This window comes from Artemia sp. Qi Xiang Cuo, chromosome 17 (genome assembly GCF_049724085.1).
Source record: "Artemia sp. Qi Xiang Cuo chromosome 17, ASM4972408v1, whole genome shotgun sequence".
Lineage (NCBI taxonomy): Eukaryota > Metazoa > Arthropoda > Branchiopoda > Anostraca > Artemiidae > Artemia > Artemia sp. Qi Xiang Cuo.
In genome coordinates, this window is record NC_142810.1 from 58,511,042 (window position 1) to 58,530,650 (window position 19,609).

General features: G+C 33.3%; 1 protein-coding gene across 3 annotated transcripts in view; it reads left to right on the forward strand.

The window, feature by feature from the left end:
- LOC148942409 (glycosaminoglycan xylosylkinase) overlaps positions 1-19,609 on the forward strand; it is a 66,981-nt gene that overhangs the window by 22,239 nt on the left and 25,133 nt on the right. For all 3 annotated transcript variants that reach the window (XM_089102957.1, XM_089102958.1, XM_089102959.1), the window contains exons 4-5: positions 4,312-4,508; positions 7,448-7,619. In XM_089102957.1, coding sequence (XP_088959083.1) covers positions 4,312-4,508; positions 7,448-7,619 — 369 coding nt within the window. The remainder of the gene's footprint in view (positions 1-4,311; positions 4,509-7,447; positions 7,620-19,609) is intronic.

A 19,609-nucleotide genomic window follows, 5' to 3' on the forward strand; every position in this document is an offset into this window, starting at 1 on the left:
ATCATAATAATGAATCTCCAATATCATCTTGGTCGCATTCAGGTCCATTTCTTTATCTTTATTTGGTCCTTTGTGGTCCTTTGTTATCCTTTCGTCCTATGTGTCATTCCTTGCAGTTCATGGCTGGTTAGAAGTGGATTTTTTTTAGACGGAGTTATTCGTTCTCCAACAAGTGAACCTGAGCCAGGAGAGCCAGTGATGGTGGATGATGGTTTCAAATTCCCTATTAGGTAACTTAAATTTTGACTGACGTGGGTTTCCAAGTTTAGAAAAATAATGATGTTTGTAGTTAATCAAAGCAAACACAAAGATAAAACAAATTTTTCGATAATTGATGATTAATGTTTTTACTGGTTGATTACTTATTACCCTCATTTTTCTTCTTTTTTTTCTGTTTGTTCTGGAAAGCAATAGATTTTATTTGAATTCAATTTTTAAACAAAGACCTTGTCAGCTTGATGATTTCAAAGTTAACAAAACAAACAAAGAAAGACAACTTCCATATCATTGATGAATTTTTGCTTTTACTGGTTGACTACTTTAGCACCCTTTTTTTTTGTTTTTTTTCTTTTTCTTTTACTGTTTGTTTTGGAAAGCAATGGCTTTTATTTGAATATCATATTTAAACAAATACCCTGTCAGCTTTTTGTTATCAAAGTTAAAAAAACAAACAAAAAAAGACAATTTTCATATCATTGATGAATTTTTGCTTTTACTGGTTGACTACTTTAGCACCCTGTTTTTTTTTTCTTTTTCTTTTACTGTTTGTTTTGGAAAGCAATGGATTTTATTTGAATATCATATTTAAACAAATACCCTGTCAGCTTTTTGTTATCAAAGTTAACAAAACAAACAAAAAAAGACAATTTCATGTCATTGATGAACTTTTGCTTTTACTGGTTGACTACTTTAGCACCCTGTTTTTTTTCTTTTTCTTTTACTGTTTGTTTTGGAAAGCAATGGCTTTTATTTGAATATCATATTTAAACAAATACCCTGTCAGCTTTTTGTTATCAAAGTTAAAAAAACAAACAAAAAAAGACAATTTTCATATCATTGATGAACTTTTGCTTTTACTGGTTGACTACTTTAGCACCCTGTTTTTTTTTCTTTTTCTTTCACTGTTTGTTTTGGAAAGCAATGGCTTTTATTTGAATATCATTTTTAAACAAATACCCTGTCAGCTTTTTGTTATCAAAGTTAACAAAACAAACAAAAAAAGACAATTTTTATATCATTGATAAGTTTTTGCTCATACTAGTTGATTACTTTAGCACCCTCGTTTTTTTTCTGTATGTTCTGGTAAGCAATGGTTTTTATTTGGATTTAATATTCGAACAAAGACCCTGTCAGCTTGATAATTTCAAAGTTATTTGAATTTAAGATTAAGGCAAAGAACATGTCAGTTTGACTTTTTGAAGTTAACAATATACATATTTTCAAATCATTGAGGAGTTAATATCTTTTACTGATTGATTACTTCAGCATCCCTATTTTCTTTTTTCCGTCATTTTACTGTTTGTTCTGGACAGTAATGGATCTTGGCTGAGTTAATTTTAAAAAAAATTCCACAAAATAAGGTATTCAAAGAAAAGTAAAGAACTCCATTAAACCGAAAATGAGCAGAAATAAAATCAAATATTCTACCAAGCGTAAAACCACATTAATAAATAAATGAAAAAAATGAAACAAAAAAAAATGAAAAAAATTACAATAAACAACCAATCCAAGCTCAAAACAAGCAGAAATTACCATGAGTAGGGCTGACAACCCCCATGCCTTCTCTAGGCCAGAACATAATTTTCATTTTACTGAAAAAAAAACATTTTAAAGGTTTTCACTCTCATCGCTTCAATAAATAAAAAATTATTAAGGCTTTAAGGAATAAATATCATTATATGTATGTTAAACTGACAATGCACGTTTGTTTGTATTTGTTTTCAGTTTACGTTTGTTTGTATTTGTTTTCAGTTTCTTTAATCATCGATGGGTTAATTTCTTTAGTAGTTGATTACTTTTGCACCCTAACTTTCTTTTTTTACTTCTTTTTTAAGAAAGTAGTTGCTTTTATTTGAAATTAAGATTAAGAAAAAGAGCCTGTCAGCTTGAATTTTTTGAACTTAGAAAAAAAAAAAAAAAAAAACACATTTTTCAATCTTTAATGGGTTAATCTCTTTATTGGTTGACGAATTTAGCATCCCGATTTTTCTTGCTTTTTTTCTACTTGTTCTGGAAAGTAACGGCTTTTATATGGATTTAAGATTAAGACAAAGAGCCTGTACGCTTGACTTTTTCAAAGTGATCAAAAAAAAGTTTCAATCATTAATGAGTTAACATCTTTACTTGTTGATTGCTGTAGTATCCCCCACTTACTTTTTTTGCGAAGGCAACTGCCGTGAACTTTGCCTTCGAAAATAACTTTTGGCAGTTGCAACTTCTCTATCCGGTGAGCGTGGCCCAGATATCTAAGTTGTTGTTTCCGCACTCTCTGGAGTATTTTAGTTTTTCGTTTCAGCTGTTCCCGAAGTAGAGACTGTCGAGGTATATTATACCGGTTGTACGGTGAAGGTATCTTTTTTCGAATGCTGAAATTTTTCGCTTGTCCTCCAGTTTCAAGGTGCACGTCACGCAGGGGTATAGAGCAAAAGGAACTATTAAGGAGTCAAAGAGTCGTAGCTTTAGTTGTGTTGATAGATGTTTATTCTCGAAGAGGTAGAACAGCCTCTTAAAGCTTGCACCTTCTATTTCAAGTCTTTTTTTTGTGTTGTTACTGCAACTATTGTCCGATTTGCAACTGAGACCGAAAAACGTGATTTTTTTTTTGTAATGAAGAATAAAAACAACCTATGATACTTTGTCCATTGACAGGCAAATCTGTGACACAGAGGAGATCCTTTCTGTTCCAGTTTGGCTCTTATCGTCTTTCACCTGAGAATTAGCTGAGCAGTTTGCCTCAACCAAAGTACAACAAACCTGATTTTTCTCGAAAACAGCTGGTAGGAAAGGGAGATGTGGGTGGGGACAGGTGGGGACATTCTTCCCATAATTCAATGCTAAACAAGAATCAACATGCCTACCCTTATGCAAAAAACAGGCGGAAAAGGGGGTGGGGTAATATGCTGGCGGTTCCTTCATACAAATTGGAAATATTTGTATGATTCTGGTCCAAACAAGATGCAATTGGTCATTTCTGCTAAATTATTGCTAATGAGTTATTTAGGGGGAGAGCTATTTAGGGGGCATCGGTAAATTTGGTCCTTGGGCCATGGAGGCTGAAAGTCCTTGAATAGTTTTGGCTCAAAGTAGGTAGAGGTTGATGAGCCTACCTTTGTGCTAAGAATTTAGTAGTTGAAGGGGACGGGGGGAATTCAAATGCTCCAACACAACTTCAGCTCTCCATAGGCTGGTGAACGTCCTTCTACGGTGCAGGTTCTAACATGCCTATTCTTCTGGGAAGAAGACAGTGAGAGGAATGGAGGGAATTTTAGGGACACGGGTCAATTTTCAGCCTCCAATAAAAGTTCAAAATTGTAACTTGATTTCAGTTCAAATCAAGGTTGAAGATGCCTGCCTTTCTGCCCAAAAAATGATGGGAATGGATAAGGGGTGGGTGGGTTGGTGTTAAGGGTCCACTGACCTATGTTGGTTTTTCAAACATACAAGTTGTATTTTGCGTGATTCTCTTTCAAATAAGGCCCATAATTTCTTCCTTTCTGCAAAAATTGGCGTTAGCAGGAGCAGGGTGGGGCCCAATGCCCATTTTTTGCCTCTAGTACAATGCCCAATGTACAATGTACAATGCCCATTTTGTGCCTCTAGTACAATGCCCAATGCCCATTTTGTGCCTTTAGTACAATGCCCAATGTACAATGTCCAATGCCCATTTTGTGCCTCTAGTACAATGCCCAATGTACAATGCTCAATGCCCATTTTGTGCCTCTAGTACAATATCCAATGCCCAATGTACAATGGCCAATGCCCATTTTGTGCCTCAAATACAAAGCGTATTCGTGATTCTGCATCAAATAAGTTGTAACCTGTCTCCCTTTTCTTCCTAAAGTGTTTACTATAAAAGTTTGGGGTTACAGGGTGGGCACGGGTCCATTTTGTGCCCCCAGATTGAATTTTGCTGAATCAGGACTTAGCTCACGACGCTGCTTCAAATGCAATACAACCTTTCTCCTTTTCCTTCTTAAATGTTTATTGTAAGAGAGGGTAGCAGGGTAGATACATTTTGCGCCTAGATTGTTTTTATGCTGAATCAGGACAAAGCTCACAACTTTTGTGCATTGATTTTATTTTATTTTGAAGGTATCCGACCAAAGAAGTCATCCAAGGTGAAGTTTATTCTGGGAAAGACAGGCATACATCAGAAATACTAGGATTTTACATAGGACTCTTGCTTGGTCTAAGACGGTCACCACTTGTTTCAGGAAGAATAGTTGACCTCTCCAAGGAAATACTTCCAGTGGCCTCAACTAGCTTGAAAAATACGTTTTTAAAAAATGGTAACATTCTGGTAGCTATCCTGTGTTACTAGATAACTGTATTTAGATGGACAAAATCTTATCAGTAGTAAGGGCAGTGTGACTTCAAACCATAATTTCTATGCTCTAGTTTTTTTCCTTGAATTTCTTACCTTTAATTTATCTATCGCATTTTTATCACCCCAATATTGCGTCAAATAGGGTTATAAGGAGCACATTTAAGGCCCAGGGTGGACAAATAAATCCTTTTAAAAGATGTGTTTGACCCAAGCTGGATTTCTGTAAAGAGTGATCGTCGGCAATCTGACATCCTTCATCCGCAAAACGTGTCCTAGCCATCTCAACCTTTCTCTCATCATAGCACTAACAAGTGGGATAATTCTGGCTTCCCTATTCTGACTTTTCCAAAGTTCTGGTTTTACTAATAATCTCTCTTATAAACACTAACACGGCTTTGCGCCGTGTTGACCTCAGGTGTGTTTTTAAGTGATCAATTGTTAGTAGCAGTAGTAGAAACCTTTCTAAAGTGCAAAAATTTTTAACCCTTAATACAACTAAAGGCAGTTTAAAATTCGAAGTCCCAAGGAGCGACAGCCCGAGTTCAGGTAAATTAAACGAAGAGTGGCATTTAGGAAGAGGTAATGCTGTCCCTTACCATTCAATCTGTAAGAGGGAAAATGTTTTAGATATGTTTTCAGTAAAGGGCGAAGGTTTGCTTTTATTCTTTAATCCCTCCTATGGTTTTAATGTTTTTTCACTCTGCATTAAAATTTTTAAAATACCCCATCCTTCTAAGAGTCGGTTATAAGATATATATGGCGGTTATTTATATACAGCCGGCTATATATATATATATATATATATATATATATATATATATATATATATATATATATATATATATATATATATATATATATATATATATATATGTATATATATATATACATATATCATATACATATATATATATATATATATATATATATATATATATATATATATATATATATATATATATATATATATATATATGTATATGATATATATATATATATATATATATATATATATATATATATATATATATATATATATATATATATATATATATATATCATTCTCTATTTTATTATTTATTTTCTAGCCTCGTTAAAATGCTACGCTAAATCGTTTGAAATGTCAGGCTTCTTATTTAATATTATTTTTAACTAACTAGAGATATTTTGCCTTTTGGCTCATGATGTGTTTGTGCTATATTGTCAAAACCTTACCCATCTACTCACATTTTCATAGCTGCGAATTTTTATTGTATTCGGCCCCAGAGGACCAGAGTGAAAGAAAACTAGCAAAAAATGTAATGACTCAAACAGTTTGAGGTTTAAGGTTATTGGGTGTGGTTATTCGTGTTTTCGAATAGTAAAATGCATGGATTAATTTTATTTTTCTTCGAATACGGTGTACAAATAATAAGATTTGCCTGTAAGTAAACGTCTCAAAAGTGGGAGTGAAACACGGACAGTTTTTTTAGGGTATTTAGGACAGTTTTTTTTAGGGACAGTTTTTTTAGGGTAGGATTCAGATTTGTCTGGTCCTCTATGATTCAAATATTTCTATTATTTACAGTGATAAATGTAAATAATAGAAATAATGTAATTATTTACAGTGCTTTTTAAATTAAATATAGATGTATTTATCTTTCATGGTGATTTTTTTTAAAAACTCAACATTTTAATTACATGCATATAAGATTTCATTTTTTTTATTATTTTAATATTTTTATGCTTAAATAATATTTAAATTAAATATTTTATATTAATATATATTTAAATATTTATACATATATTTTAAATAATATATAATACATATTTTACATAACATATAATATATATATATATATAATATATATAATATATAATATAATATATATTTAAATATTATTAATTTTATATATTTAAATATTTTAAATATATAAAACCTGTTCTTGTTTGTATGCTTAAGAAAAGCCAGTAAAACAAAATAGGAGTCTTAAGTTTTTAGGCATACCACAAAATGTCAAGGAAAATATAATGTCTGTCAGGCTTAGGCTTAAGCCTGATAGAAAAAAATTGCCTGAATTTGCCTGATGTGGTCTAACACTCTCGTAGGTCAAGCCATCACTGAAAAGGGGGTGTGTTATTAACCTCCTGTTCAAAAGAAAAAGAGGAAGCAAAGGGGAAAGGTAAAGACCTAGATTATATTTTAAAAAATGTAAAAAATCTAAATATTAAAGAAATGCTAGAATATAATGGCTTACCCATGCCCCCGCCATAAAAATTGAATATAGTTAATTTTCTAGCAATAGAGATAGTAAAAATATAATGTCTCATAAATAAAAATATAAATAAATTTAATAGTATATTTTTGTAATTATAGTAAATTTTATTATAGTAATTATACTAATTAATTACTAGAACTAAAAGAAAGATTTAAGGGAAATGGGAACTTCCTGGGAGCGTGTAAAGAGGGAGGCTTTGAATGGATTGGGATGGAGGAGGAGCGTGCGTCGATGTGTTGGCCTCAGGCGACTTCGTGCTGCAGTGAGTTCTTAGTAGTGGTAGTTGTAATTATAGTAAATTTACATAGTATTTATAGTAAGTATTTTCTTATAATAATTATAGTAAAATTAAAAAAAGAATTAGTAGATTTTTGAAATCTTATAGTAAATTATGGTGAAATTTATACTAAATTTTGACCTAGAAAGAGATTACTACAGAAATATCCCCAAGGTACATTATTCTGTCAATGAAGTTTAAATTTTGAATGACGTACTTAATAATTCATGGTAATTTCTATTAACAATTATTTCCTTATTTAACAATTTTATTTGTTTATCAACTATTATTAAATTAAACAAGCAACTGTTTTTCGGCTCAAATGGTTCCGCAGTCTGATACAATTGGTAAATTGATGTTTTATAGGAACTGATATATGCTTTTACGGGGTTTGCTATTACTGCCACAGCAAAGATTTAATTTGTGGCGATGGGTCACAGATGGAAGGTGCAGTTGTTCGTTGGTTGCCGGCATCTGTTAAAATTGGGAAGTTTAGAAGCCCGTGGGCAAGGACTTATTCTAAGAAGAAAAAAGCAAAGTAAGAATTTATTTCAGAAGTTTATGTTTTTTTAGTTTCTGGCTTATTGGTATTGGGTTATTTTTTTGGCCTTTTTTTGATATTTATTAAAGTTTCACTAATTGCTTCGGTATTGAACTTTTTCCACTGCCACTAAAGGGTTGATATTCGTACATTAAATCGTGTAGAATTTTGTGTAGAATTTTGGTATTGAACTTTTTCCACTGCCACTAAAGGGTTGATATTCGTACATTAAATCGTGTAGAATTTTGTGTAGAATTTCGGTATTGAACTTTTTCCACTGCCACTAAAGGGTTGATATTCTTACATTAAATCGTGTATAATTGTGTGTAGAATTTCTGTATTGAACTTTTTAAACTGCCACTAATGGGTTGATATTCGTACATTAAATCGTGTAGAATTTTGTGTAGAATTTCGGTATTGAACTTTTTCCACTGCCACTACAGGGTTGATATTCGTACATTAAATCGTGTAGAATTTTGTGTAGAATTTCGGTATTGAACTTTTTCCACTGCCACTACAGGGTTGATATTCGTACATTAAATCGTGTAGAATTTTGTGTAGAATTTCGGTATTGAACTTTTTCAACTGCCACTAAAGGGTTGGTATTCGTACATTAAATCGTGTAGAATTTTGTGTAGAATTTTGGTATTGAACTTTTTCCACTGCCACTAAAGGGTTGATATTCGTACATTAAATCGTGTAGAATTTTGTGTAGAATTTCGGTATTGAACTTTTTCCACTGCCACTAAAGGGTTGTTATTCGTACATTAAATCGTGTAGAATTTTGTGTAGAATTTCGCTATTGAACTTTTTCCACTGCCACTACAGGGTTGATATTCGTACATTAAATCGTGTAGAATTTTGTGTAGAATTTCGGTATTGAACTTTTTCCACTGCCACTACAGGGTTGATATTCGTACATTAAATCGTGTAGAATTTTGTGTAGAATTTCGGTATTGAACTTTTTCCACTGCCACTACAGGGTTGATATTCGTACATTAAATCGTGTAGAATTTTGCGTAGAATTTCGGTATTGAACTTTTTCCACTGCCACTACAGGGTTGATATTCATACATTAAATCGTGTAGAATTTTGTGTAGAATTTCGGTATTGAACTTTTTCCACTGCCACTAAAGGGTTGATATTCGTACATTAAATCGTGTAGAATTTTGTGTAGAATTTCGGTATTGAACTTTTTCCACTGCCACTAAAGGGTTGATATTCGTACATTAAATCGTGTAGAATTTTGTGTAGAATTTCGGTATTGAACTTTTTCCACTGCCACTAAAGGGTTGATATTCGTACATTAAATCGTGTAGAATTTTGTGTAGAATTTCGGTATTGAACTTTCCACTGCCACTACAGGGTTGATATTCGTACATTAAATCGTGTAGAATTTTGTGTAGAATTTCGGTATTGAACTTTTTCCACTGCCACTAAAGGGTTGATATTCGTACATTAAATCGTGTAGAATTTTGTGTAGAATTTCGGTATTGAACAGGGTTGATATTCGTACATTAAATCGTGTAGAATTTTGTGTAGAATTTCAGTATTGAACTTTTTCCACTGCCACTAAAGGGTTGATATTCGTACATTAAATCGTGTACAATTTTGTGTAGAATTTCGGTATTGAACTTTTTCCACTGCCACTAAAGGGTTGATATTCGTACATTAAATCGTGTAGAATTTTGTGTAGAATTTCGGTATTGAACTTTTTCCACTGCCACTAAAGGGTTGATATTCGTACATTAAATCGTGTAGAATTTTGTGTATTGAACTTTTTCCACTGCCACTAAAGGGTTGATATTCGTACATTAAATCGTGTAGAATTTTGTGTAGAATTTCGGTATTGAACTTTTTCCACTGCCACTACAGGGTTGATATTCGTACATTAAATCGTGTAGAATTTTGGGTAGAATTTCAGTATTGAACTTTTTCCACTGCCACTAAAGGGTTGATATTCGTACATTAAATCGTGTAGAATTTTGTGTAGAATTTCGGTATTGAACTTTTTCCACTGCCACTACAGGGTTGATATTCGTACATTAAATCGTGTAGAATTTTGTGTAGAATTTCGGTATTGAACTTTTTCCACTGCCACTAAAGGGTTGATATTCGTACATTAAATCGTGTACAATTTTGTGTAGAATTTCGGTATTGAACTTTTTCCACTGCCACTAAAGGGTTGATATTCGTACATTAAATCGTGTAGAATTTTGTGTAGAATTTCGGTATTGAACTTTTTCCACTGCCACTAAAGGGTTGATATTCGTACATTAAATCGTGTAGAATTTTGTGTAGAATTTCGGTATTGAACTTTTTCCACTGCCACTAAAGGTTTGATATTCGTACATTAAATCGTGTAGAATTTTGTGTAGAATTTCGGTATTGAACTTTTTCCACTGCCACTAAAGGGTTGATATTCGTACATTAAATCGTGTAGAAATTTGTGTAGAATTTCGGTATTGAACTTTTTCCACTGCCACTAAAGGGTTGATATTCGTACATTAAATCGTGTAGAATTTTGTGTAGAATTTCGGTATTGAACTTTTTCCACTGCCACTAAAGGGTTGATATTCGTTCATTAATTCGTTTATAATTTTGTGTAGAATTTCGGTATTGAACTTTTTCCACTGCCACTACAGGGTTGATATTAGTACATTAAATCGTGTAGAATTTTGTGTAGAATTTCGGTATTGAACTTTTTCCACTGCCACTACAGGGTTGATATTCGTACATTAAATCGTGTAGAATTTTGTGTAGAATTTCGGTATTGAACTTTTTCCACTGCCACTAAAGGGTTGGTATTCGTACATTAAATCGTGTAGACTTTTGTGTAGAATTTCGGTATTGAACTTTTTCCACTGCCACTAAAGGGTTGATATTCGTACATTAAATCGTGTAGAATTTTGTGTAGAATTTCGGTATTGAACTTTTTCCACTGCCACTAAAGGGTTGATATTCGTACATTAAATCGTGTAGAATTTTGTGAAGAATTTCGGTATTGAACTTTTTCCACTGCCACTACAGGGTTGATATTCGTACATTAAATCGTGTAGAATTTTGTGTAGAATTTCGGTATTGAACTTTTTCCACTGCCACTACAGGGTTGATATTCGTACATTAAATCGTGGAGAATTTTGTGTAGAATTTCGGTATTGAACTTTTTCCACTGCCACTACAGGGTTGATATTCGTACATTAAATCGTGTCGAATTTTGTGTAGAATTTCGGTGTTGAACTTTTTCCACTGCCACTACAGGGTTGATATTCGTACATTAAATCGTGTAGAATTTTGCGTAGAATTTCGGTATTGAACTTTTTCCACTGCCACTACAGGGTTGATATTCGTACATTAAATCGTGTAGAATTTTGCGTAGAATTTCGGTATTGAACTTTTTCCACTGCCACTAAAGGGTTGATATTCGTACATTAAATCGTGTAGAATTTTGTGTAGAATTTCGGTATTGAAATTTTTCCACTGCCACTAAAGGGTTGATATTCGTACATTAAATCGTGTAGAATTTTGTGTAGAATTTCGGTATTGAATTTTTTCCACTGCCACTAAAGGGTTGATATTCGTACATTAAATCGTGTAGAATTTTGTGTAGAATTTCGGTATTGAACTTTTTCCACTGCCACTACAGGGTTGATATTCGTACATTAAATCGTGTAGAATTTTGTGTAGAATTTCGGTATTGAACTTTTTCCACTGCCACTAAAGGGTTGATATTCGTACATTAAATCGTGTAGAATTTTGTGTAGAATTTCGGTATTGAACTTTTTCCACTGCCACTGAAGGGTTGATATTCGTACATTAAATCGTGTAGAATTTTGTGTAGAATTTCGGTATTGAACTTTTTCCACTCCCACTAAAGGGTTGATATTCGTACATTAAATCGTGTAGAATTTTGTGTAGAATTTCGGTATTGAACTTTTTCCACTGCCACTAAAGGGTTGATATTCGTACATTAAATCGTGTAGAATTTTGTGTAGAATTTCGGTATTGAACTTTTTCCACTGCCACTACAGGGTTGATATTCGTACATTAAATCGTGTAGAATTTTGTGAAGAATTTCGGTATTGAACTTTTTCCACTGCCACTACAGGGTTGATATTCGTTCATTAAATCGTGTAGAATTTTGTGTAGAATTTCGGTATTGAACTTTTTCCACTGCCACTAAAGGGTTGGTATTCGTACATTAAATCGTGTAGAATTTTGTGTAGAATTTCGGTATTGAACTTTTTCCACTGACACTAAAGGGTTGATATTCGTACATTAAATCGTGTAGAATTTTGTGTAGAATTTCGGTATTGAACTTTTTCAACTGCCACTAAAGGGTTGATATTAGTACATTAAATCGTGTAGAATTTTGTGTAGAATTTCGGTATTGAACTTTTTCCACTGCCACTACAGGGTTGATATTCGTACATTAAATCGTGTAGAATTTTGTGTAGAATTTCGGTATTGAACTTTTTCCTCTGCCACTACAGGGTTGATATTCGTACATTAAATCGTGTAGAATTTTGCGTAGAATTTCGGTATTGAACTTTTTCCACTGCCACTACAGGGTTGATATTCGTACATTAAATCGTGTAGAATTTTGCGTAGAATTTCGGTATTGAACTTTTTCCACTGCCACTACAGGGTTGATATTCATACATTAAATCGTGTAGAATTTTGTGTAGAATTTCGGTATTGAACTTTTTCCACTGCCACTAAAGGGTTGATATTCGTACATTAAATCGTGTAGAATTTTGTGTAGAATTTCGGTATTGAACTTTTTCCACTGCCACTAAAGTGTTGATATTCGTACATTAAATAGTGTAGAATTTTGTGTAGTATTTCGGTATTGAACTTTTTCCACTGCCACTAAAGGGTTGATATTCGTACATTAAATCGTGTAGAATTTTGTGAAGAATTTCGGTATTGAACTTTTTCCACTGCCACTACAGGGTTGATATTCGTTCATTAAATCGTGTAGAATTTTGTGTAGAATTTCGGTATTGAACTTTTTCCACTGCCACTCAAGGGTTGATATTCGTACATTAAATCGTGTAGAATTTTGTGTAGAATTTCGGTATTGAACTTTTTCCACTGCCACTACAGGGTTGATATTCGTACATTAAATCGTGTAGAATTTTGGGTAGAATTTCGGTATTGAACTTTTTCCACTGCCACTAAAGGGTTGATATTCGTACATTAAATCGTGTAGAATTTTGTGTAGAATTTCAGTATTGAACTTTTTCCACTGCCACTACAGGGTTGATATTCGTACATTAAATCGTGTAGAATTTTGTGTAGAATTTCGGTATTGAACTTTTTCCACTGCCACTAAAGGGTTGATATTCGTACATTAAATCGTGTACAATTTTGTGTAGAATTTCGGTATTGAACTTTTTCCACTGCCACTAAAGGGTTGATATTCGTACATTAAATCGTGTAGAATTTTGTGTAGAATTTCGGTATTGAACTTTTTCCACTGCCACTAAAGGGTTGATATTCGTACATTAAATCGTGTAGAATTTTGTGTAGAATTTCGGTATTGAACTTTTTCCACTGCCACTACAGGGTTGATATTCGTACATTAAATCGTGTAGAATTTTGTGTAGAATTTCGGTATTGAACTTTTTCCACTGCCACTAAAGGGTTGATATTCGTACATTAAATCGTGTAGAAATTTATGTAGAATTTCGGTATTGAACTTTTTCCACTGCCACTAAAGGGTTGATATTCGTACATTAAATCGTGTAGAATTTTGTGTAGAATTTCGGTATTGAACTTTTTCCACTGCCACTAAAGGGTTGATATTCGTACATTAAATCGTGTAGAATTTTGTGTAGAATTTCGGGATTGAACTTTTTCCACTGCCACTACAGGGTTGATATTCGTACATTAAATCGTGTAGAATTTTGTGTAGAATTTCGGTATTGAACTTATTCCACTGCCACTACAGGGTTGATATTCGTACATTAAATCGTGTAGAATTTTGTGTAGAATTTCGGTATTGAACTTTTTCCACTGCCACTACAGGGTTGATATTCGTACATTAAATCGTGTAGAATTTTGTGTAGAATTTCGGTATTGAACTTTTTCACTGCCACTAAAGGGTTGATATTCGTACATTAAATCGTGTAGAATTTTGTGTAGAATTTCGGTATTGAACTCTTTCCACTGCCACTAAAGGGTTGATATTCGTACATTAAATCGTGTAGAATTTTGTGTAGAATTTCGGTATTGAACTTTTTCCACTGCCACTAAAGGGTTGATATTCGTACATTAAATCGTGTAGAATTTTGTGTAGAATTTCGTTATTGAACTTTTTCCACTGCCACTACAGGGTTGATATTCGTACATTAAATCGTGTAGAATTTTGTGTAGAATTTCGGTATTGAACTTTTTCCACTGCCACTACAGGGTTGATATTCGTACATTAAATCGTGTAGAATTTTGTGTAGAATTTCGGTGTTGAACTTTTTCCACTGCCACTACAGGGTTGATATTCGTACATTAAATCGTGTAGAATTTTGCGTAGAATTTCGGTATTGAACTTTTTCCACTGCCACTACAGGGTTGATATTCGTACATTAAATCGTGTAGAATTTTGCGTAGAATTTCGGTATTGAACTTTTTCCACTGCCACTAAAGGGTTGATATTCGTACATTAAATCGTGTAGAATTTTGTGTAGAATTTCGGTATTGAACTTTTTCCACTGCCACTAAAGGGTTGATATTCGTACATTAAATCGTGTAGAATTTTGTGTAGAATTTTGGTATTGAACTTTTTCCACTGCCACTAAAGGGTTGATATTCGTACATTAAATCGTGTAGAATTTTGTGTAGAATTTCGGTATTGAACTTTTTCCACTGCCACTACAGGGTTGATATTCGTACATTAAATCGTGTAGAATTTTGGGTAGAATTTCGGTATTGTACTTTTTCCACTGCCACTAAAGGGTTGATATTCGTACATTAAATCGTGTAGAATTTTGTGTAGAATTTCGGTATTGAACTTTTTCCACTGCCACTACAGGGTTGATATTCGTACATTAAATCGTGTAGAATTTTGGGTAGAATTTCGGTATTGAACTTTTTCCACTGCCACTAAAGGGTTGATATTCGTACATTAAATCGTGTAGAATTTTGTGTAGAATTTCGGTATTGAACTTTTTCCACTGCCACTACAGGGTTGATATTCGTACATTAAATCGTGTAGAATTTTGTGTAGAATTTCAGTATTGAACTTTTTCCACTGCCACTAAAGGGTTGATATTCGTACATTAAATCGTGTACAATTTTGTGTAGAATTTCGGTATTCAACTTTTTCCACTGCCACTAAAGGGTTGATATTCGTACTTTAAATCGTGTAGAATTTTGTGTAGAATTTCGGTATTGAACTTTTTCCACTGCCACTAAAGGGTTGATATTCGTACATTAAATCGTGTAGAATTTTGTGTAGAATTTCGGTATTGAACTTTTTCCACTGCCACTAAAGGGTTGATATTCGTACAGTAAATCGTGTAGAATTTTGTGTAGAATTTCGGTATTGAAATTTTTCCACTGCCTCTAAAGGGTTGATATTCGTACATTAAATCGTGTAGAATTTTGTGTAGAATTTCGGTATTGAACTTTTTCCACTGCCACTAAAGGGTTGATATTCGTACATTAAATCGTGTAGAATTTTGTGTAGAATTTCGGTATTGAACTTTCCACTGCCACTACAGGGTTGATATTCGTACATTAAATCGTGTAGAATTTTGTGTAGAATTTCGGTATTGAACTTTTTCCACTGCCACTACAGGGTTGATATTCGTACATTAAATCGTGTAGAATTTTGTGTAGAATTTCGGTATTGAACTTTTTCCACTGCCACTACAGGGTTGATATTCGTACATTAAATCGTGTAGAATTTTGTGTAGAATTTCGGTATTGAATTTTTTCCACTGCCACTAAAGGGTTGATATTCGTACATTAAATCGTGTAGAATTTTGTGTAGAATTTCGGTATTGAACTTTTTCCACTGCCACTAAAGGGTTGATATTCGTACATTAAATCGTGTAGAATTTTGTGTAGAATTTCGGTATTGAACTTTTTCCACTGCCACTACAGGGTTGATATTCGTACATTAAATCGTGTAGAATTTTGTGTAGAATTTCGGTATTGAACTTTTTCCACTGCCACTAAAGGGTTGATATTCGTACATTAAATCGTGTAGAATTTTGTGTAGAATGTCGGTCTTGAACTTGTTCCACTGCCACTACAGGGTTGATATTCGTACATTAAATCGTGTCGAATTTTGTGTAGAATTTCGGTATTGAACTTTTTCCACTGCCACTAAAGGGTTGATATTCGTACATTAAATCGTGTAGAATTTTGTGTAGAATTTCGGTATTGAACTTTTTCCACTGCCACTACAGGGTTGATATTCGTACATTAAATCGTGTAGAATTTTGTGTAGAATTTCGGTATTGAACTTTTTCCACTGCCACTAAAGGGTTGATATTCGTACATTAAATCGTGTAGAATTTTGTGTAGAATTTCGGTATTGAACTTTTTCCACTGCCACTACAGGGTTGATATTCGTACATTAAATCGTGTAGAATTTTGTGTAGAATTTCGGTATTGAACTTTTTCCACTGACACTAAAGGGTTGATATTCGTACATTAAATCGTGTAGAATTTTGTGTAGAATTTCGGTATTGAAATTTTTCCACTGCCACTACAGGGTTGATATTCGTAAATTAAATCGTGTAGAATTTTGTGTAGAATTTCGGTATTGAACTTTTTCCACTGCCACTAAAGGGTTGATATTCGTACATTAAATCGTGTAGAATTTTGTGTAGAATTTCGGTATTGAACTTTTTCCACTGCCACTACAGGGTTGATATTCGTACATTAAATCGTGTAGAATTTTGTGTAGAATTTCGGTATTGAACTTTTTCCACTGCCACTAAAGGGTTGATATTCGTACATTAAATCGTGTAGAATTTTGTTAAGAATTTCGGTATTGAACTTTTTCCACTGCCACTAAAGGGTTGATATTCTCACATTAAATCGTGTAGAATTTTGTGTAGAATTTCGGTATTGAACTTTTTCCACTGCCACTAAAGGGTTGATATTCGTACATTAAATCGTGTAGAATTTTGTGTAGAATTTCGGTATTGAACTTTTTCCACTGCCACTACAGGGTTGATATTCGTACATTAAATCGTGTAGAAATATTTGTAGAATTTCGGTATTGAACTTTTTCCACTGCCACTAAAGGGTTGATATTCGTACATTAAATCGTGTAGAATTTTGTGTAGAATTTCGGTATTGAACTTTTTCCACTGCCACTACAGGGTTGATATTCGTACATTAAATCGTGTAGAATTTTGTGTAGAATTTCGGTATTGAACTTTTTCCACTGCCACTAAAGGGTTGATATTCGTACATTAAATCGTGTAGAATTTTGTGTAGAATTTCGGTATTGAACTTTTTCCACTGCCACTAAAGGGTTGATATTCGTACATTAAATCGTGTAGAATTTTGTGTAGAATTTCGGTATTGAATTTTTTCCACTGCCACTAAAGGGTTGATATTCGTACATTAAATCGTGTAGAATTTTGTGTAGAATTTCGGCATTGAACTTTTTCCACTGCCACTAAAGGGTTGATATTCGTACATTAAATCGTGTAGAATTTTGTGTAGAATTTCGGTATTGAACTTTTTCCACTGCCACTAAAGGGTTGATATTCGTACATTAAATCGTGTACAATTTTGTGTAGAATTTCGGTATTGAACTTTTTCCACTGCCACTAAAGGGTTGATATTCGTACTTTAAATCGTGTAGAATTTTGTGTAGAATTTCGGTATTGAACTTTTTCCACTGCCACTAAAGGGTTGATATTCGTACATTAAATCGTGTAGAATTTTGTGTAGAATTTCGGTATTGAACTTTTTACACTGCCACTAAAGGGTTGATATTCGTACATTAAATCGTGTAGTATTTTGTGTAGAATTTCGGTATTGAACTTTTTCCACTGCCACTATAGGGTTGATATTCGTACATTAAATCGTGTAGAATTTTGTGTAGAATTTCGGTATTGAACTTTTTCCACTGCCACTAAAGGGTTGATATTCGTACATTAAATCGTGTAGAATTTTGTGTAGAATTTCGGTATTGAACTTTCAACTGACACTACAGGGTTGATATTCGTACATTAAATCGTGTAGAATTTTGTGTAGAATTTATGTATTGAACTTTTTCCACTGCCACTAAAGGGTTGATATTCGTACATTAAATCGTGTAGAATTTTGTGTAGATTTTCGGTTTTGAATTTTTTCCACTGCCACTAAAGGGTTGATATTCGTACATTAAATCGTGTAGAATTTTGTGTAGAATTTCGGTATTGAACTTTTTCCACTGCCACTAAAGGGTTGATATTCGTACATTAAATCGTGTAGAATTTTGTGTAGAATTTCGTTATTGAACTTTTTCCACTGCCACTACAGGGTTGATATTCGTACATTAAATCGTGTAGAATTTTGTGTAGAATTTCGGTATTGAACTTTTTCCACTGCCACTAAAGGGTTGATATTCGTACATTAAATCGTGTAGAATTTTGTGTAGAATTTCGGTATTGAACTTTTTCCACTGCCACTACAGGGTTGATATTCGTACATTAAATCGTGTAGAATTTTGTGTAGAATTTCGGTATTGAACTTTTTCCACTGCCACTAAAGGGTTGATATTCGTACATTAAATCGTGTAGAATTTTGTGTAGAATTTCGGTATTGAACTTTTTCCACTGCCACTACAGGGTTGATATTCGTACATTAAATCGTGTAGAATTTTGTGTAGAATTTCGGTATTGAACTTTTTCCACTGCCACTAAAGGGTTGATATTCGTACATTAAATCGTGTAGAATTTTGTGTAGAATTTCGGTATTGAACTTTTTCCACTGCCACTACAGGGTTGATATTCGTACATTAAATCGTGTAGAATTTTGTGTAGAATTTCGGTATTGAACTTTTTCCACTGCCACTAAAGGGTTGATATTCGTACATTAAATCGTGTAGAATTTTGTGTAGAATTTCGGTATTGAACTTTTTCCACTGCCACTACAGGGTTGATATTCGTACATTAAATCGTGTAGAATTTTGTGTAGAATTTCGGTATTGAACTTTTTCCACTGCCACTAAAGGGTTGATATTCGTACATTAAATCGTGTAGAATTTTGTGTAGAATTTCGGTATTGAACTTTTTCCACTGCCACTACAGGGTTGATATTCGTACATTAAATCGTGTAGAATTTTGTGTAGAATTTCGGTATTGAACTTTTTCCACTGCCACTAAAGGGTTGATATTCGTACATTAAATCGTGTAGAATTTTGTTTAGAATTTCGGTATTGAACTTTTTCCACTGCCACTAAAGGGTTGATATTCTCACATTAAATCTTGTAGAATTTTGTGTAGAATTTCGGTATTGAACTTTTTCCACTGCCACTAAAGGGTTGATATTCGTACATTAAATCGTGTAGAATTTTGTGTAGAAGTTCGGTATTGAACTTTTTCCACTGCCACTACAGGGCTGATATTCGTACATTAAATCGTGTAGAATTATGTGTAGAATTTCGGTATTGAACTTTTTCCACTGCCACTAAAGGGTTGATATTCGTACATTAAATCGTGTAGAATTTTGTGTAGAATTTCGGTATTGAACTTTTTCCACTGCCACTACAGGGTTGATATTCGTACATTAAATCGTGTAGAATTTTGTGTAGAATTACGGTATTGAACTTTTTCCACTGCCACTAAAGGGTTGATATTCGTACATTAAATCGTGTAGAATTTTGTGTAGAATTTCGGTATTGAACTTTTTCCACTGCCACTAAAGGGTTGATATTCGTACATTAAATCGTGTAGAATTTTGTGTAGAATTTCGGTATTGAACTTTTTCCACTGCCACTAAAGGGTTGATATTCGTACATTAAATCGTGTAGA